At 42.9% G+C, this 22,309-nt stretch overlaps 1 protein-coding gene across 1 annotated transcript in view; it reads left to right on the top strand.

The window, feature by feature from the left end:
- LOC146812454 (piezo-type mechanosensitive ion channel component 2-like) overlaps positions 1-22,309 on the top strand; it is a 711,007-nt gene that overhangs the window by 186,349 nt on the left and 502,349 nt on the right. Inside the window, exons 13-15 of the mRNA XM_085619448.1 lie at positions 4,981-5,162; positions 12,050-12,198; positions 12,997-13,170. Of these exons, the coding sequence (XP_085475574.1) occupies positions 4,981-5,162; positions 12,050-12,198; positions 12,997-13,170 (505 nt within the window). The remainder of the gene's footprint in view (positions 1-4,980; positions 5,163-12,049; positions 12,199-12,996; positions 13,171-22,309) is intronic.

Genomic DNA, 22,309 nt, shown 5'->3' with positions numbered 1-22,309 from the left:
TTTTCTTATGCATTGTTAGTTGTAGACTTCCATTTTTCAATGGGGAGCTAACCATGTCTGAGATGTAAGAGCTTTGGGAAATGTAGCTGAGATTTTTCCAAACACTATATGCTGTTTATAACAGCAATGTTACTCTTTAGGATGGAAGACTTAAGGGGCACATGCATCAAAGCTTTTTGCAAGCGCAAACGGTGCGATTCGCAAAAATCAGCCGTTTGCGCTCGCAAAATGGGCTTTTGCGATGCATGAAACAATTTGGCATGCGCAATTTCGGTAGTCACAACTTTTTTTGCAATTTCCCAAATTGCGATTGCATTTAAGAAATCGCATTTAAGGAATCGCAATTTGGGATTCCTTAAATGCAATTCAAGAAGCACTTTCCAATAGCGATTTCGCTATTTGAGGCCGCAAATTACTGTAAAATAAAACAAAACAGTAATTTGCTAAAATTTTGAAAAATACACTAAAGTGCATTTTTCTAAGTTTCATGTTACACACACACATGCCCTTGGGGCATGTGTGTGAGCAACATGGGTGCACAGTACAATTTCAGGGGTGCACCAGGATGTCCTTTTGACACCCTTGCACCCTTGAAATTGCATGCGCAATTTGCGAGTAAATTGTGCCTGCAATTTCCCATTCATTTCTATGGGCCTGTAGGCCCATAGGAATAAATGGGACGCCATTCCTTAATTGCGACTAATTTGCGAGACGCACTTAAGGAATGTATAGGAATCGCTATTTTTATAGCGATTCCTGTATGCATAGGCTTTTGCGAGTCCTTAACTGCGGTTCCTTAATAATCACATTTAAGGACTCTCAAAATCCTATCTTGATGCATGTGCCTGTAAATGTTGCCTATTAGACCCCTAAGCCTGATATACACACATTTTTGCATTCAATCCCTAAGGTCAATACGTAGGTTTAGAATGGAATTATGATTTTATTTTAATTCACAAAGGTTTCCAGGCGTACTTGTTGGAAGAAATCCTTTAGTGAGTTCCATTGCCGCATATGAAAATATACACATGTACAATGTGCTCCTGCGAAAATCCCTGAGCAAGTGCCAAAGTACTTACTATTTTGTTTTCCGTGCTGAAAATATTTTTCATTGTTGGAAAACTCCTTACTACACATCTTATCAATGTTGTAGTGTTCCCTTCCTGTTGCCATGCTGGAAGCAAGCATATTTACTACTCCCCTTTACAAGACTCCATTAGTGACTGTGTCCAGGGGACAAGGGCTCAAGGAGGAAGTTTGTGAATACCCACCTATGTCCAAATTTGTTGTTGTGGTTTAATGGCATTCCTGTCATGGAACTCCCAGACATCACCCCTTGAGAAGATTTACTCACACAAAAACTACCTTTGATCACAGTGTGAAAACGTGTTATGAATCATAAATGTGGCTTCACACTTGTAAAAAGGCTGTTTGCACATAGTAGCCGAACTTAGCCAATGCAAATGACATTGTAAATCGACTCGTAATCTTTTTGTCTAATACTAATATGTTTGGCGAACAGTATCAATAACTTTTCTGTAACAAATTCTGTATATAGTAACACGTTTTGTGGTATGTAGCACAAAAATAAATAGTTTGTTGGATGATATAAACTGGATAGTGTTGATGGTGGTACCAAGTGAGTGTTGACAGAAAACATTGCACACATTGCCAGACATTACATAGTTATAACATTTTACACTATGTCTGTTTATGTAGAAAATAGATGAGGTCATGGGAAGATGAAATATAATGTTATGATAATTAATTGCAAAAACAACAATTGATGGACAGAATGCAGAACAATGTCATACATTCACCCCAGTAGAGAGATTTGGGCCTAAATCCATCTTTTTTTTGCTCACCATGCCATTCCAGTTTGAACCCAGCCATATGCAAATCAGTCTTGACCCTGTGCCTCATGGGAACAGTCCAGCCCGAACTGCCAAGCCAGGTCCTCCCTGGACTGGAAACAAGCATCCTAGGACCGGTTTCGGGGTTTCACCCCTCTTCAGCTAGGATAGCTTGATGCCAGTGGCATGGAGAGCACAGGACCCACATCTGGGCATACCCGTCCCACTTGGGGTGACAAATGCAAAAACAACAATTGATGGACAGAATGCAGAACAATGTCATACATTCACCCCAGTACAGAGATCTGGGCCTAAATCCATCTTTTTATGCTCACCATGCCATTCCAGTTTGAACCCAGCCATATGCAAATCAGACTTGACCCTGTGCCTCATGGGACCAGTCCAGCCCGAACTGCCAAGCCAGGTCCTCCCTGGACTGGAAACAAGCATCGTAGGACCGGTTTCGGGGTTTGCCCCCTCTTCAGCCAGGATAGCTTGATTCCAGTGGCATGGAGAGCACGGGACCCACGTCTGGGCATACCCGTCCCACTCGGGGTGACAAATGCAAAAACAACAATTGATGGACAGAATGCAGAACATTTTTAGTTTTGCTTTATTCTCCCTAAGTTGGCAGGGTATGCCCAGACGTGGGTCCCTTGCTCACTTTGCCACTGGATTCAAGCTAGCCTGGCTGATGACGGCTGATTGGCCCGAAACCGGTCCCAGGAGGCTTGTTTCCGGTCCAGGGAAGACATGGCTTGGCAGTTCGGGCTGGACTGTTCCCATGAGGCACAGGTTCAGACTGATTTGCATATGGCCATGTCTGAACTGGGATGGCAGAGTGAGCTAAAGAATGATGATGGATTAAACCCAGATAAATTACTGCGGGTGAGTGCCTGCAATGTTCAACACTCCGTCCATCATCCCCTTTGGTTTTGCTATGATAAATAATTGATCATTCTTTCTTATTAAAGCAGGTATGCTTTTAGAGCAGTTTTGAATGAGTAGAAGTTGGTAGTTGATCCTAAGTCAGTGGGTAGTGAGTTTCATTGATGTATTTATCAGTCTGGTGTGCTGAGCATCATGGATGCCAAATTATTCTGCATCACATGTGACACCTTCATCCACTGTTTTATCAAATCAGTAATCTAAGACAACTATTATAGATCCAGGCTCATAGATAATGCTGAACCTTCCCACAATGATATCTCTAAGGAATCTGAAGCTTCAATGCTTCTACATGTGGCTCACTACAGCCATTGATGTAACTGACACTGTTAAAATAGGCAAGCATAATACTACTTCAGCACCCTGGTTTACGAATACTCTTAGAAATGCTAAGCACCAATGTAAAACAATATAACTAAATGTCTCACTAGGATTCCACAGCTAAACAAATCTACAGAGCAACAACTCATGGTTATCACAGACAGATTCTAGCTGCTCATGCAGCATACTATAGAAATAAAATTGAAAAGTTAAAAAACTGAACTAATTAATTCTTTTTCATAGGCACCTTTTTTTCTCAAACCTTCCTTGCCTGAACAACAAATTACCCCTCTCAGGATCTATTAAATGAATTTGCAATCTACTTTCAGATTAAGTTACAAAAAAAATCTACAGCTCCTTTTAATTCCCAGATACTGTTAGAAGTCCTCTCTGTATGGGTAGAAACGTTGGCTTCATTCATTGGTGCTTCTCTTGCACTGTTTATTCATATGCTTCATTCAGATATTAGACGTTAGGTCCTGGCATGTAAATCTGGTGCCCCTTAAATCCATGCCCTCCTTGCATCTTCTATAGGATTGCCATTTTCTTCAGAAACTCATAAACTCTTCTGTTGCGAGTATTTGGTTTCCTGAGGCCTACAAAAAGGTCTCAGTGATGCCCTTACTCAGGAAACCCTCTTAGACCCAAGGTCATGGCCAATTCTCCTTTAACTTTTCCCAACTAAGACAGCAGAAAAAGCTGTGAATAATCTTATCAATATACCCGTAGACAAACAAACATTTTGATAGTAGTCAGGATTTAACTCAAAACACAGTACAGAAACACCTCTGGAATGCAGCACACATAAAAACTGCTAAAACAAGGAGAAATTAATAATTTCTCTTCATTGCGCCAGTTTAAGACCAGGTTTTTCCTGGTCTTATTTTTGGCTCTGCCCCATATTTATGACAGCCTAAATCGAGGGCACCGTCAAAAAACAATGGGTGTTGCGGCGGAACGCCCACTGCAACACCCATTGCCCACCCCTTTCCCGCTAAGTTCTGCGTGAATAGGGGTATTATTTACAAGGTTTCCTACTAAATATGCCTTCGTGTTGAGCCTTACGTTCCATCTCACCTGCTTACACTTTTCAAACTGCACTCTGAATTGTGTTCGTCGATTTAAACCAGCCAGAATTGGCTGTAGTTCCTTTTCGTTTCTCATTGCATCTAACACCTTGCCTAGGGGACTGAGATCCCTAAAGTCAGATTTAGGCTTTCAGGAAAGTGGTTAAAACTTCTCTGTTTACATCTTTATAGGCCTTCTAACTATCTTTTTTCAGTCCGCATTTGGTCTTTTAACACCAGGACGCCCACATTCTTGGGAATTTATCCTGCACCATAATTGCTCCATTCATTCATTCATTGTAATTGATCACAAAGAGAAATGTTGAAGTTGAAAAACACTCCAGTCAATTCAATTCAGTTCAAAAACTGTATTCAGTATGTGTAAAACAACCATAAAGTGTACATACATCGAGACCGATTGCATTACGTATAGAAAAAAACAAGGCAGATAACATCTGATGTGCAACATGGGGCCAGAATTAATCACAGCTAAAAGCATGCATACGTTAAGACTGGTTGCGTTAGACATGAAAAATATCAAGTAGTAAAAAACAAAGCAGAGAACGCTTGGTCTGCAACATGGAGCCCAAATTGATCACATTTAAAACACATAAGAAGTTATATTTTTTTGAAAAACAGCTCACCCTATCCATGAGATAGTACTGTACTCCTAGCTTCTCAGATCAGTTTGCTTTGCCGGATGGTTCCTGCAATCCTTTGTTTATATTGTCCAATGGCAAACTTGAAAATAGCAGTACCGAGATGACAATACTCTTTTCTTATTTCTCCAGAAAGAGAAGAACCCGGAAATGCCATAGTGGAAATCATAGGATCCTTCGTCAAGGGAACGCTTGTTAAATACTGGATCTTCTTCTGCTGTGCCATGTTTTTTGTGGTCAGCTTTAATGGCAAAGTTGTGGTCTACAAAATCCTCTACATCGTGCTCTTCTTGTTCTGTGTGGCTCTTTATCAGGTGAGAATGTCTTTTAAGTCTCAATATTTAACGTAAATGCATTTGTTTTGTTCCATTAAATTTTTAGTTTCTATATGTCCAATATGGCTCACTGTTTTCCACATTGACTATTAATATTAATAGTTCTATGGCATCTAATTTGGTTGCCAACAATTTACTTGTAACCTAAGAAACAAGAGAAACATGCAGTTTTGTACATTTTAGCAAGAGTTTGAAATCTGCGTACATTTACTCGATAACTGATTGGTGAGGACAATGTCATGTTATATAACAAAATTAATGAGTTTTTGTGGTATATTTTAAATTGCTGATTTTCACCTTTCATCCACTTGAGATCCCTGTGGAGTTTGGCAAAGTTTGTATGACTACATGGTTAGGGGATTTTCATGTAGAACTCAATACATGGTAGAAACCCTTGTCAGAATTTCTTCAGTCTCATATTTTAATCTATCTTTCAAAACCTACCACCTCCCTTCCCTCCTTTCTACAGGAAATTGATTCGTACTCTAAAATATCTGGATATAAGTTAAACTTTTCTAAAACTGAAATTTTACCTTTAAATCCCTTATACTACCAACACATGTTTTCAGATACTAACTTTTAGTGGTGTCCGTCTAAACTCAAATACCTAGGCGTTTGGTTTTCTCCTACCATTCCTCAAACCCTCTCCCATAATTTCGGTGCATTAAAGCTTAAGATTCAAAACCTACTCTCTTCTTGATCCCCTCTGTTTCTATCCTGGTGGGGTAGACTCGACACGGTTAAAATGATGATTGTCCCTCTCATCCTATTCTTGCTTTCTATGCTACCCTTTAGAATTCCAAATTACTATTTTAATCAAATTAACTCCCTTTGCACTAAATTTTTATGGAATAATAAGCCTGCTCGCATTGCTCTATTCAAATTAATTAAACCAAAAACTGAAGGAGGTGTGCGCTTCCCCAATTTTTAAATGATATCATACTGGTTTTTTAATTAGACAATTTTATGCCCTACATAAACAGACTGATGATTTACCGATACCCCACTGGATTGCTTTTGAGCGATCCTTGTTTCATGAGTTTTCTTTTAAGAACATTTGTTTTATGTCCAATTGTTCTTTTATTTCCAAGTATCCCATTTTAAAATATTCTCAACACTTGTTACACTCTCTATTCACTGATGGTGCTAACTTTCATTAAGCTTTCCTTGCTTCTTCGATCTGGTACAACAAATTTATTAAGTTCCGCCACAAATCTTTTTATTTTAAACATTGGAAAGAAAAGGGTATTTTACATGTTCATCAAATGATACTCCATAATTCTGTCATACCCTTTACTACACTACAAGAACGTTATAACTTACCCTCATCATATATTTCCCAATACTCACAATTAGCAATGGAACTTACATTCTTTATCTCACTTAGGGCCTCATGTAGGTAAATAAATTTTACCGGTTCATAAATACCGAGCCGTACCGAATCGGTAAATTAGAACCGGTAAGTTATATGTAGGTAAAAATTCGGTAACAGTTACCGATTCGGTAACATTCGGTAAATACGAATCGGAATTCACCGAATCGGTAAATACCGAGGTGGTATCCACCGAATCGGTAAATACCGAGGTGGTATCCACCGAATCGGTAAATACCGAGGTGGTATCCACCGAATCGGTAAATACCGAGGTGGTATTTAGCGAATCGGAAAATACCGAGGACACTACCACCTTCCCTTAACTAAGTAGCCAATATCATAATCATGTCATTATAGAAGGTCTCTCAGGCTTGAATAGGGGACCCCATACCTCAAAGATCAGCTTAGTGAAATCACATCACAGGAGCATCAGGAGTCTCCTCGCAGGAAGGCTCGTCTTCGGTCTGAATAATAAACATGACGTCTGAGATATGAAAAGCACCAACTGTCAGGTATGTGCAGCTGCGCGTGTGCCATGGCTAAATCGTGGGTCGAACAACCTAGAGTGGAAAACATGCATTGTGTAAAATTCCAGACTGTGTGTCACAGCATGTACAGACCAAGGTCGCTGCGCAGAGCTTGGGATGGGAACAACAGAATGCACTCGTCAGAAGGAAGTCTCGAGTCAGCAGTTTATTCAAGAAAGAACATGGAAACGCAGTGTCGTGTGCAAAGACACAAATATGGCTACATAACATTCAACGTGGTAATGCCAACTGAACAATGCATGTACGTATTCAGGGAGAACTCACTACACGCCCCCTTGAGCGAAGCAATATGTAATAGGCAAGAAAAGAGAGAACGCAGAGTTCAGTTTCGTCAGAGCAGAACAGGGCGTAACCAATGCAGCGCCAAAGTCCTACAGTCCAATTAATTGCAGCATACAATTCCAAAAAACACAATGCAAGTATAGTAAAAAACTCAAGCAGACCATCAGGAAGAGAAAAACGAGAATTAAAAGAAATAAATGTTGCGCCAGGGTGCTGTCCAGTAGCACAGGCGCAATGGACGACAATCCAGTTAATCCATGAATGTATAGGCAGCATATGTGGCCACGGCTTCCAACAAGCAATCGTTTTCAGGGCCACTAAAAGTCTCAGCCATCCAATTGAGTAAAGAAAAGGAACATACGTGTTCTCCAACCAACGGAGCCTCTAGCACAATCAGAGGGCACCCGGAATGTTCCTCCAAATAGCTCATGGACAAGAAGTCGTAGGCTGCCGCTGAGATGTCCCAATTACCCAGGATACCATGCGCCGCTCCACACGCCATGATCCGGACACCAGAACAGGACAACTCGTGAGACACTAAGGGCCGCATCAGTCGATCGAAATCCGGCACCGGAGACACCATGTTGGTCAAGCACAAATCCAGAGGCCATTCAAAGGGACAATCCAGGCAGTGTAATACAGGTTGTACGCAGGTAAAGTAGGAATACCTGAAGGATAATCCATAAGCCAGGCTCAAAGTCGCCAATGGCAAAGTACCATAGAAGTCAAGCATCCTATCACGAAGAAGATGCAGACGGGACAGGTGCTCGTGTGGCACAGAAGGAGCAGCCATTCCGTAGTATGAAAAGTAAAAGCAGCACACCTGCCACCAGCGCCAGAAGCAGCGGAACACCTCCAAAGATGCTCGAGAACAGTGAATGAACAAATGCCGGAATTACACCAAAAATTGTTTGGAAAGAGGTCACGAGACCCGAGCCCCACATGTTAGAAAAAATTGAGCCAGGCCGGTCGTGGACGAGGCATTGATAATACTTTGGATCAAAGAGCCGAAATGCAGGGGGAGGTCAGTATTCAGAGGCGCCTGTTCCTCAGTGCGCGTAGTAGCAACGTGAAGGACAAATATTTCACGAGAGGAAGTCAAAGGCACCTCTTTGTGGGACAATGGCGCTCTATTCTGCTCAACTTGTTGGACTCTGCTTTCAAGGTTGGAATCGAAGGCCAGATGGAAACATCCCGCCGCCCATGCGGGGGTGGAAAAAGAACAGTATTGCAGCAGACAACTTCATGCGAGACAGTTATGTACGGGATTACCACTCACATCCCGCAGCAAACTTCATTAATCATTATTAAATGAATACCGTTTGCAAGCACAGTGAAAGAAGGTGTAATCACAGGCACTGGGATACCTCGTAGGACGCACGCCAAAATCGGGGCTTGTACATTGCATGCGCCGTGTACTTGCATGTGCCTATTGTCTCATGTATGAATCCTAGAAGTGAGAGTGCTAGAGCTAATATCTATAACGGCTTAGGCCTTCTCCATGTTTGCTTGGTCAATAGCTCTCAGTCTGGAAGCCGCCTCACTGTGCGACAACTTGCAGACCTCGTTGTAAATAGCATACGCGCACCTTTTGGTTCTGCCACCCACGGGACCATTCACAATATCATTCCATTCGGTATGCACATTGATGGAGTGGGTGGACTTCCTGATCCTGTAGATGTGCTCTGTGTCAGCTGGTGGACAGAGTGGGATGTGTGTCCCATCAATGCAGCCAATATAATGGGGGAAGAAATTCCTGAAGGAACGGGACAGGCAACTCTGGGATACACCACCCACCGCAGCTGTCACCACCTGAGAAATGCCGGATGCCAGCAGATGTGGGCTGCAGAGCACCTGCACATGTGGGGGTATGGCGTGCGCCCTTCTTATTGGCTGGTCCAGGAGTGGGTGCGGGTCCCTGATTGAGTCCATGATGGTTTCGGGGTGTAGCCTGTACCTCTCATGTATCTCTGCATCAGTCAGCTGGAATAGTGTGATGCGCTGTCTGTGGATGCGTTCCTTCCGTCGCCAAACCCTCAGTCCTGCTGCCTGTAGACGTAGGCGCATTGCAATGACGTACATAGCTGCCAGGGTGTCCACGCTGTTGCATTTTGGGATTGCTTAGCTGCACTATTGTTGGTTACCACCTGCTTTCAATCCGTGTTAATTACCGACTCTTATTTACCGATTTTCTTGGATTTCTTAATTACCGAGTGCTCCTACATGTCATTTTAACTTTTTACCACTTCATATTTACCACTTCATATTTACCGATTCGTTAATTATGTATTCGGTAAATATGAATCGGTATTTTAGCATTCGGTGACTATGAATCGGTATTTACCGCCTCATATTTACCGAAAAGTGGTTTTTGGACTCCTACATCTCACTTGTCTGAATACCGGTCGGTAACGGCATATTTACCGAAAATCGGCCGTTACCGACCGGTATTTCGCTACCTACATGAGGCCCTAAATGATTTCCCTGATGGCTCCACTCCATTTACTCCCTTGACTTCTTTATACAAAATCTCCTCTGACCTTTTTCCTAAAGCTTTCTTTATTTGCAAACTCTTAACTACACCCATAATTGATAGACAGAAAACATTAGTAGAGTTAGCTTGGGAACAGGACCTCCCGTTAACCCTCTCGACTCAAAGTTGGGACAAACTATGGTATAAAATCTCTACCATGTCTGCTAACATCACTCAATCCCTATTTTTCCAATACAATAGAGCGGTCCGTACACCCGAAGGTTAATTCCACTTCCTCTCCTCTTTTCTGGTCCTGTATCTCCTCGGAGGGCACATTGTTATATTTAATGTATTACTGCCCAATGTTCTTAAATTCTGGAACTCCATTTGGTCTACGCTATCTAAGGTGTTTCAATGCTCTACGCCGATATCAATTCAAAATGTTTTTCTTGGTTCCTTGTCTGATGATTTTTGTGATACCTCCTTAAAGCTGAAACTATTTGATCTTTTTATTGCTCTTGCTTTTAAAGTTATTTTAACTTGCTGAAAAGATCATTCTAAACTATGTACATTAACATGGTGGAACCTTATTTGTAATGAACATAGAATTTCTACTGTTTCTGCACTAACGCTATCTCCAAAAATTAAAACTGACTTATTAAGGCTCCCTTTTACCTCTTTCTTATCCTCTCACCCTTCTTTACACTAATTAGTCTTACCATCATCCCCCCTTTTTCTTTTTCCTTCCCTTATTTTCCTCCCTCAATCCTTTAAAAAAAAAAATTATATATACATCACTACTTGTTTTAATGTGTACCTATAATTCTTTTATTCCTCTTACTGCATAAGGTCATTCTTTACTAATGCCTTTTTGGTATTTTGTTAAAATATAATTATTACTATTGTTATATTGGTATACATGATGTTCCTTATTATGCTACTTCCTCACCTTATGCTGTGTATTATTCTGGTACTTTCTTTTTATATCAGTAAAAACTATTTAACTTAAAAAAAAGAATTTCTTCAGTCTCTACCCCATTATGCGTGGCGTTTAGTTGAAAGTGGGGTTGAACAGGTTAGTGTTCGTGAAGTGCATGTTAGTCAGTTCTGTCCTTGGGTCTGAACCACAGTATTTTATCATCTGGATCCCTTGACTCCTAGAGACCTGTTTTTGTGGTTTAGACACTTGTCGTGTGGTCTTTGGTAGGTGTGTTGTCATAGGTCATAGGCAACCCCAACATCTCTCTTGTCCTGGTGTTACTACCTGCTTCAGTCCAGGTTTTTTTTTTTTTTTTTTTAATGCATTCTGGTACTTGAAGCCTTTTTTTATCCCATTATGAAACCAGGACTTCAAGGCTTGACATAAACTAACGAAGCTGTAAAAAACACAAAATTGTGAATTTGCGTGGGGGTCATATGTTGCAATTTCTCACACCCCTGGTAAGGAGGCTATTAGAGATTATACATAGAGTGGGGCTAAGTGCGTATGAAAGAGCCTTTCTCTGTTGGATCCAGATAGTTAATTGGACCAGAGAATCTCTTTCTCAATGACGATTGAGGTGTTTCTTTAAGGGATATCTCGAATTTCTGTGAATTAGGCTGACAGTCATAAAAGTCTGTAATTGTAATACTCAGGCATCCACTTTTTTTATGCTGAGATTGCTCCCTTTGTGAATTGGCCTTTAGTTAATGTCAAGCCTATGCTGATTCTTTTTGCTTGAAAGATGAAGGTGAACATGTCTATGTGAATGAGCATATATAATTATACAATGATAATAATTTTTTGCTGGTTTTTATACCTAGCAGGCTGCACAGCTTGCATTACCTGCATATTTTTGTGCCATTGCCTTGTTGCTTGTCTTATGCTGCAACCCAACTTCACAGGTAACAATGTGGATATGAGTTAAAAATACTACAGTAACACTTTCCTTGTTTTGCAGTAGGTACACGGTTATGTTCCTGCTCTTAATTACAATGCTATATTTGACTGATTTAACATTCTTTGGTAACAGAAATCCTATAAAAGCTGGAGAAAGTGCTAAAGCCATAGAAGAGACCACTAACCATAGTTCCTCCATATTACCATCTCTGTGGTGGAGCAAATTCCAACAGTGGATTCTTAAGCTTTCTGTAAATGAGGCCCACATTCTTGCATATTGTCTTGTGGTAACCTGGCTATGCTTTTCTACAGATTCACTTTGATTGGTGGAGGCGCATCTTGAGGTATTTCTGGATCACTGTCATCTCATACTCCATGGTGGTGCTTATTGTTGTCTACATGTACCAGTTCAAAACCATCTCGGGCTTCTTCCTCCAGATCCTAGGAATGTCTGAAGAGGGGTGAGAATTGCTGCTTATATCAATACGCCATGCTTGGTTTACACACATGCAGTTTTCCATTAGAAAGTTAGGAAGTATTTCAGTGTGTTATGTAGCCACCAAGTAAGAATGCCTGGTTTGTTTTTGCATGGCTAATAGCCAAACGTGCAATACATTAGGTGAGAGTGGATCAAGACAGAGGTAAACTTGCTTATAGGCAATAGAGACAGCCATTTTGAACACAAATGTTTGTCTCAAGGCAATGTTGACTTTGTGCAGTGCTTGATTAGCAATAGATCAGCAAAATTATTTATTTTACCATAATATAGCCCTATAGCCCACTGCCGAGAGCTATATCAGTGGGTGGAATGTTCTAGTCACCTGATAGCCCTTCTCCCTCAGGCTCTGCCGGTTGTTAAAGGACCTCTGTCATATATGGGCCCTTCTCATCTGCAGTCTGTGCTATACTCCTGAACTTCAGGTGAGGACCTATAGCGAGGCAGAGGGCCTTTAACAACTGGTATAGCCTGAGGCAGAAGGGCTATAAGGCTATTAGAACATTCCAGCAACTGAGGGTATAATGTTCTAAATGAATAAGGGAGAAACAGAAAGACAAACATTGGACTGTTCGGAGCAGAATGCTTATACTAGCTATTATTTCCTCTGATCCACTTCATTGTCTTCAATGTAGCCACAGCATTCCACTGTTCTAATAATTCGTAATGTTTTTTTGGAAGTCTGATTAGATTGCAGTTGACACTATGGGGATGTGCCATACAGAGATGATTGAAGGGGTTCTGTCTTTTGTTCTTCCAATAGGCTGAAAGATCTGGGGCTTGAACAGTACAGCACAGTTGAGCTCTTTGCAGGGATTCTGCTGCCTTCTTCCTTCCTTCTAGCCTGTATTCTCCAGCTCTACTACTTTCATGACGACTTCCTGACACTTACTGACCTGAACAATATTCCCATCAACCCTGAAGGGGTTTTGGACAGGTATGCCCTTGGAGCCATGGAATCTGTGGCAGAAAGTGAAAACAAGTCTCTCTTAGCAATGAACATTATTTCCTAATGTTTTTATTGACTTCCAAAATTGGAAGATGATTTTGTCAGGAGGTTGCTTAAGCGGCTGATAGAATCTGGTAAGTTAACAAGGATGTTTCAGGGACAATGATGGATATTCATTTGGGGTGGTGGAGCATGTCTACTCGTGCCTATCGATGTACCAGGATTTCAACTTCAAATAAATTCAGTCAATGGAGCCAAAATAGGTCACCCAACTTATGCATACACGCCTTCCTACAATGTCCTTCCACTACTGTCAGAACTGAGCCATTACCGGCCTGTACTACGGACTGGTATACTAGGCATAGAGAATGGCATTGCCAGCTGTGAAAAGTATCTTGTTATAAACCAAACACATTTACTGAAAACAACTTTGTAAAGGAAAGCTAAGGTTAACTAGCAGTAACACAAATAAACTTGTCATAAAAAAACATACAATTTCCCTTAACAAACTTTAGTCAAAGTGATATTATTGTTCTGGCCATAAACAGGCCGTACGTCTAAAGGCAAAATCAGGACCTAGCGCTCACAGTGACTGACCCGCACTCCGCCTAAAATTTTGACATTGTCTCGGTCCAGCGCGACCAGATAGACGTGAGAGGCGCTTTAAGCTTTTTGGTTTCCTTACATTGGATTTTTTACATTTTGGAGTCACTTTAAAGATAAAAGTATTCTCCATTTTTATAAATTGGTGTTGAATTTTTATTGTGTTGTGTCTTTAATTTATTTACTCTTTTGGTGATATTAAATGCTTTACACACCTATCTCCTAAGTTAAGCCTTAATGCTTGCTTGCCAAGCTACCAAGGGTTGAGCCAGGATTAATTTATTAAGACTTGACTGGACCTTAGTAGTGATTGTGGTATTATTGCTAGCTAAAAGTGCACACCTCCACCTACTGATAACCCACTTTGCTACACAGAGCCACCAGATAGCGACAACTGGTCTATGATGAAGGAAATAAAATAGGAAACTTTCTCTTATGGCAGGCTAGATGATCAATCAAATTGAGTTATTAAAAGACAGATCATGAGAAAGTGACAGAAATATTTTATCAATTCTGTTGTGACCTTAATACAGACACATCCAGTGTATCAAAAGATCAGATAGAGCTATATTTCAGTCATCTGGTCATATCTCACATTAGAAGTTATTAAGTATCCACGCTTCAGAAATCTTTCTCGGTGAAGATGTTAGACATGCAAATAAAAGTATGTCTCTTGGCAGAGCACTGGGTTCTCATGGATTTTAATCAGAGATTTACAAGTAATTCTTAGAGGTACTGATTGTCATCTTCATAAACTCTAAAATGTTATTTGGTGTTCCTAGGCTTGTCCTGACTTTTGTAAATAAAGGTTTGCTTTTTGTTTCTCTTACCACCCTTAAAATGTAGCTTGTATCGACCCACCCAGTTCCTAAATGCAGATTGATTTTTTTATGGAGATTGTAACTCTTATTCAGACTGGCATCGGTAATGGAAGCATGGTTGGCCCTGATCACACCATCTTTGTTCCAGATCACAATCTAGTAGTTCATACACATTTCATTTTTTTTTTTTATTTTTTTTTTTAAAAAACCTTTATTCTTTTAAGTCAGGGACACAGCTATTCAGCCGACAACCCGGAGGTACGGCAGCTTTAGAAACACAACACAAGCGAGCGTCCACTTTTCACTGATAGGAGAATCAAAAGGTTCTGTTTTAAATAAACACAAACCCAAACCTAAACACAAGCAAGGCGATAAGTACTTAAAGCACAAAAAGGGTTCCCATCGGGGGGAGCGAGCCCCATTCCGTCCATCGGACACAGGTCTATAGTAAGGGAAGGAGGGGAAGGCAGAGACTCAAGAAGGCAAACACATACCAGCAAAGAATACAAAGCCGGAAAGAATGCTAAGGGGAGAGCTGCTCCTCAGGCGGGTCCGGGTCTGGGGGCAGGCATATGCCCCCTCTGTACTGGTTCCACCGCCCCCATACGGTGTGCCATTTCCGGGGGCGCCCTCGAGCACAATACACTGTCTTCTCCCTAAACATGCTCCAATCCATGTTTTCCATCCACGCTGTCAATGTAGGAGGCCTAGTAGAGCCCCACAGGCGAGCGATGTCGCGCTTAGCTACCATGTTCCCTAGGGTCACCCACTGAGTCTGTGCCGCGTCGTGGTCAGTAGGACCCCAAACATTCAGGAGACAACACCGCGCCTCCGGCTGCATGGCGATGCCCGTCACCTCCCCCATCACATCGTGGATTCGCTTCCAGAACTCCATGATCGCACCGCATTCCCAAATAATATGTAGGAAGGTGCCCACCATACCACAGCCTCTCTTACATAAGCCCCCCCTGTCACGTAAACTCTATGGAGTATTTTAAGCTGCACCAGCCGCAGGCGCGCTGGGATCGCGACCTCTTTGGGAGAAGAAACTGCATATTGCCAATAGTCATCATCTAATTCGAGGCCATCCCTAGTCCATTGATCGCGCAACCCTAAAAGAAGATCTGCCCGAACATTAATTAGTTTCTTATAAATGAGAGAGATCGTACTCTCTGGCATATGGCCATCCAGAATCCGGTCCTCTAACGGAGAGGACTCAGGCACCGTCTCCCCCTCTACAAGGACTGACCACAAGGCGTGACATACTTGAGCGTATCGGAAGAACTCCGTGCTCCCTAGCTCATATTCCTTCTGCAGCTCCTCGAATGACTTCACCCACCCTTAACCAAAAGGTCTCCAACCCTGGATATACCGATCAGGTCCCATTTCTCAAACCCTTTTGTATGCCAAAGCTTTCCCAGAATATCGGAGTCAAACAACGGGGTGGCAAGGGTAAGCTTACCCTTCCAGCCCAGTGAATCTGTCGCCACCTTCCACACGTGCACGGCCACCCTGGTGGGCCCCGTGAGGGTTAAGTCCAACGACTTAGAGTACAACGCTCTGTGGTAATTGCCCCCGCGCAGCAACCACCGGTCCATGGCGTAGCCGGGGCTCAGCGCCGGACCATAGACACCATGGTTAATCGCGCTCAACTGAGTGGCCCAATAATAACGTTGAATGTCTGGAAGCGCGATACCCCCGTCATACCACGGAAGCGTCAACTTAGCAATCGCTATGCGCGGTCGCCCTTCCCACAATAGCGCGCGCTGGAGGCTTTCGACCTCTCGGAAATAACTGGCCGGGACCAATTCAAGGGTATTCTGCAAGGCATAGAGGAAACGGGGAAGAGACATCATTTTAAACAGGGCGGCGCGGCCAAGGAGGGAAAGCGGCAACCGCCGCCAGCCCGCCACGTCCCGCCGCAAACGTGCCAAGGGAGGGAGCAAGTTTTTCTCGTATCGTAAAGTGGGGTCAGTGGAAATATAGATCCCTAAATACAAAAAGCCCTGCCGGGCGATCTGGATCGAGCAGTTTCGCGGGACAGTCGGGACATCACCACACAGGACATACAAGTATGACTTTCCCCAATTAATAACAAGACCAGAGTTCCTACCGAAAGAAGTCAAGACGTCACAAACCACTATGAGAGATTTCTTAGGCGAGGTGAGGTATAACAGAATATCGTCGGCGTAAAGCGAAATACGGTCCTCGTGGTCAGGCGACCAACGAATCGCACGTATATCCGGGTGCCATCGTATCCACGCCGCCAGCGGTTCAAGAGCAAGGACAAACAACAACGGCGACAGGGGACAGCCCTGCCGGGTGCCCCTCCCGAGCTCGAACGGTGTCGACGCCCGCCCGTTCACCACGACGCTAGCAAGGGGCCCCTCATAAAGCAACCTCACCCAGCCTACAAAGCCAGGCCCGAAGCCGAACTTGGCTAGCACAGCCCACAGGTATGCCCACTCCACCGTATCGAAAGCCATCGTGGCATCGAGGGCCGCCACAATGGCCGGCTCTCGCATCGTGTCCGTCCTAGCAATCACTCCATGAAGGCGTCTAAGATTCAGCGCAGTGTTACGGTGCGGGATAAAGCCCGACTGGTCCGGGTGGATCAAATCTCCAAGCACCCGGACCAGGCGGTTAGCAAGGATCTTGGCAAGGATTTTCGGCTCGGCGTTGAGAAGTGATATCGGCCGATAGGAACCACACTTATCCCGGGGCTTACCGTCTTTGTGTATTACCACAATTGTCGCCAGTCGTTGATCGAGCGGAAGAAACCCATTCACCCGCGCCTCCACGAACATGGCGCGCAGGTGAGGAGCCAACTTATCCGGACGGAGCTTATACAACTCAATCGGCAACCCATTTGGGCCCGAGGCCTTACCCGAGCGCAACGCACGGATAGCACACACCACTTCGTCAACAGTTATATCTCCATCGAGGTCATACCTATCTACGGCAGAAAGGCAGGGCAGAGCAATATCACGCAGAAGGTCGCACGAGTCCTCAGTCGGCCTGTCCGAAACCGAGGTGTATACCGTACGAATATAGTCCGAGAAACACTGGACTATACCGTCGGGGTCAGTGACAACCTCTCCCCCATCCATCGACAACTCCGGCACCACTCGATTAACACGCTCTTTTTTATCCAACCACGCCAACAGTTTCCTGGCCTTATCACCGACATCGTACAATCGACCCTGCTGCTCCCTATTGAGGGTCTTGGCAGCGTTCGTCACCAGATCCCTGTATTCCAATTGCTTCAAGCTCAAATTATGCAGTGTGGCTGCTGCAACCTCCTCCTCCAAGGCCACGTCTAAAGCCGCAATCTCGTCCTCCACTTGTGTCACCTCGGCGTCTCTCCGCCGCTTGGCGGCCACTACCAAGGAAAGGGCCTCCCCTCTCAGTACGGTCTTAAACGCTTCCCACAAGGACACCGCAGATTCAACTGAACCCTGATTATCCTGAAAATAGTGATCAACTGCCTTCAGCAACGCACTGCGCAGCTTGGGGTCACGAAAGTACCAGGGGTTAATGGGAGCCACCCTGCCCCCCACTACCCGGCCAATATCCAGACGGGCCCACACCGGCGAGTGATCGGATATACCCCGTGCCATGTGCCTAGCCTCAGATACCAATGAGGCGTGCGCAGCCAGAGTGAGCAAGTAATCAATCCGAGAGAGACTACCGTGGGCCCCGGAGTGAAAGGTATATTGTCTCTGAGTGGGGTGCCGTAGCCTCCAACAGTCCACCAGGCCAAAAGTATCTATAAAGTCGGGAAGCCACTTCTGAGCCCCCCCGGTGTCCCTGGGCGGGTACCTATCGAGCAACACATTTCCTTTTTGAAGAAATTTCATATTTGATGGAGTGTCACAAATCTGTTTTAATAACATTTTTAGGTGCCGTAATAGTATTCTACCTGGTTAATTGGATTTCATTTGGATAACCTTGGAAAGATGGCCCACCCAGCCTGTCAGGTTAAATTCTCAATTGTACATGAGTGCCTGTGCACGTTTGACACATAGGGGCCTATATAATCTTGGTCGGAAAGCCTCCTTAGGTCGGAGGCTTTCCGACAGAGATCGTCAGCTTCAATCCTGACCGCCTAATTACAATATAGGCGGTCGGAATTGAAACCAGCCGGTCATTCTGGCTGGATTCCAATGGGCTCAAGGAGCCCGTTGGCCAGTCGAAGGCCGCCCCGTATTCCCAATGAACGGCGTTTCCGCCATTGGGATTACGATGCTCGGTTTCCGACAGTCTTTCCATGCTGGGCTTTCCAACATGGAAAGCCTGTCGGAAAGCGTGTTTGGGGTCTCTAGCAGGGCCCCCTTCTCTTTGTGGCCGCGGGGGCCTACCTGTACATCCCTGCACCGTGAGGTGCCTGCCAAGCAGTGCAGGGATGAACGCAATCTCCCATTTCTCCATGGGAGCTTGTGCTTCGGGCGGTTTATGGCCACAGGACAAGCTTCCGTAGGTAAATGGGAGCATGCAACCGCACCATGTGGGGTCGCATCGTAATTCTGCGGTCGGGACCACCGACCAGAGTTCGGTCAGTCCTGATTCAGCAATGATGTCTGTCGGAGGCAACTCTGACCAACATCATAATTGAACCCTTAATGGTGAAGTGGGAGAAATATTCACCAGGATACTGCAGGGTTAACCTCTCACCATTACAGTTTACAGTCTTTATTGAGGCTTTAACCATCAAAATGAGGAGTGCCCCAAATATTCTGAAGTTGCATTTTTGAAAATAAGAGGATTGTTATATGGCGATGATGTTGTCTTGTATTTCGCTACAGATAGGTTAACATTGGTCACTCATTCTGTATAATTAGCACTTTTAAAAAGCATCTGGTTATAAAATTAAATCCACTGAAACAGAAATGCAGTTCTTGGCTACTACTCCTGATGATTTTTCACTGGAATTCAATGGCATGATTAAATACAATCCTGTTGGGTATTTGGGGATCTACACCACACCTTACATTAGTAAACTTTGATATTCCTATACATTTTAACATCCATCAGCAGTTTAAGTCCTTAGTAAAGCTTCTACTCACCTTCATTGGTAGGATTCACTTGATTAAAATGATTACTCAACAACATTTGTTCCTATTTCAGGCAGTTCCCTGCTTACGTTCACAAAATAAATGCTGCTTTTTGTAAATTTATCTGGAAAGGTAAAAATAGTAGAATGAGACGAAAATATGTTGTCATACTTTCCTAAATCAAGAATACGAGCATGGGATAGATAATTGTTTTATTCAGGAATTACTAAAACGAGTAAGAGGATAGTGTTCTTATTCAAATTCACTTATCCTAATTTTTTTAATAACGTTAGATTCAGAATTTTAATTATATATCTTACATTTTTTGTTACATCTCTAAGAAATTGAATATAGCTGTGTTTTATAAACTCACGCTGGTAAGAGAAAATGATTCTGTTTCTGATCAAATAACAGCAAATAGCCAAGGGTGGCAAGGCATATGTTATTTGAATTTAGGGCTTCTGGTTAGGGGAGGCTCTATGGAATCGTTCGTTGATATTCAGGTCAAAAATGGAATACCTTGTTAAGGCTGTTTTTTTTTTTAAATACTTCTAAAAATCTGTTGATATATTTCTACAGAAAAATCCTTTGAATCAGTGATGATATATTTTGCAATGATTATTTGTAGGATGAAAATACTATCAGGTAGAAATGGTATTTTATTACTCATATGAAAGGGTATTCGTTTAAAGAGATTCAGAGGAGGTGGGATGGGGTTGAGATCAAGTTGACAACAACTGAAATCACACTTCTATGCTCAAAAATGCATTTTCCGTATGTGTATATAACCTATCTCTATGCTATACATGATTGCAATTATACTATGCCTGGCATCAATTCATCAGTGGTTTTCTTGCTCAGTTCTGTACTGCTTCTGTTGCAATGTTAGAACTTGTGAACACATTTACCTTGACTGCCTCAAATAACGGCATTTATGATCTCAGGTGGAAATCATGTTAATCAAGACAATGGGGCACACCATAGTTATTGATAGACAGACTGCATTAATATGGCCTTGAAATCTTTCCTAATGTAATTAGTTGCATAAGGATCATGAAGTATATCTGGGAGCAATGACTGTTTGAAGACTAATCAAAACAATTTTTGCGAGTCGCTATTAGGAAGGGGCGTGCTAAGGGCGTTCCTACCTAATAGCGAGTCGCAGGGGGATGTGCGAGTGTTTTGCGACTGCAAATGCGGTTGCAAAACAATAGCAGTTACCACCTACTTCTAGTAGATTGTAAGCTAGTCGCAAACAGGAAGGGGTTCTCAGGGTACCCCTTCCCCTTTGTGAATGTATGCAAAAATATTTTTTAAGAACAGGCAATGGTCCCACGGACCACTGCCTGCTGCTCTTGAAAAATTAAAAGAAAACTTTTTACTTTTGCCTTTTAAACAAACCCTGTTTCCTTTTTATTTAAAAATCAAACACAGACAAGGTAGTCTGCTGTCCCCAGGAGGCCACCATTCCTGTGACTGGAGCCCATTCCCAATGGGTCGCAAATTGCAACATGCCTCATAAATATTGATGAGGCAGGTCATTTGCGACCCCATTGGGAATCATTAAATTTGTCTGTGACACATTAGAACATTCCTTTTTTTCGCAATTTGTGACCCGCAAAACGGAGTGGTCGTACATCTGGCTCTAAATGTATAATGCAATCTGAGGTGCTGGTTTCCCTTTTTGTCTCCATAAAACAAATTCATACAAATGTGAGTGTTAAGCTGCTTTGATCTTTGCATATCAGTATCATTACTGATACATCTGCTTGCAAATTTTTTATTTTCATAAATTGTATTGGTTGGTGTCAGTCGGTAACAGTAGATCCCCTAGAAATCAGTTGATATACAGAAGGGCGATTTATGTTTAATTCTTGGAATTTTTGATGACATTTGGTCTTATACGTTACTTATTGGGCCAGAAGTACAGCCGTTTTTAGAGATCACAAATAGAAAATCAGGCCCTTTGCAAGCGCTAAAAAGGGTTGTAGTATATACAAACCCTATTTTGCGAGTCAGTAGCCTATTACCGACTCGCAAGATAGGGTTTGCGAGTCGCTATTAGGAAGGGGCGTGCTAAGGGCGTTCCTACCTAATAGCGAGTCTCAGGGGGATGTGCGAGTGTTTTGCGACTGCAAATGCGGTTGCAAAACAATAGCAGTTACCACCTACTTCAAGTAGGTGGTAAGCCAGTCGCAAACAGGAAGGGGTTCTCAGGGTACCCCTTCCCCTTTGTGAGTGGTCGTACATCTGGCTCTAAATGTATAATGCAATCTGAGGTGCTGTTTTCCCTTGTTGTCTCCGTAAAACAAATTCATACAAATGTGAGTGTTAAGCTGCTTTGATCTTTGCATATCAGTATCATTACTGATACATCTGCTTGCAAATTTTTGATTTTCATACATTCTATTGGTTGGTGTCAATCGGTAACAGTAGATCCCCTAGAAATCAGTTGATACCCTCAAATGTGATTGATTAGCTGAGCCTGAAATTTCCATTTCACCAGCCATGGTACATCTGTGAATCAAAAAGGGATTTGCAGATTAAAGGTGATTTAAAAAACAAACAAAAAAAACTGGCTTGAGCCTTTGTTAGAGCAACACCACTAACACACACATCAGCCAAGAAAACCATGATGCCAAGCTCCAA

Source organism: Triturus cristatus, chromosome 7 (assembly GCF_964204655.1).
Source record: "Triturus cristatus chromosome 7, aTriCri1.1, whole genome shotgun sequence".
NCBI lineage: Eukaryota > Metazoa > Chordata > Amphibia > Caudata > Salamandridae > Triturus > Triturus cristatus.
This window is presented reverse-complemented; position numbering and strand designations above follow the sequence as displayed.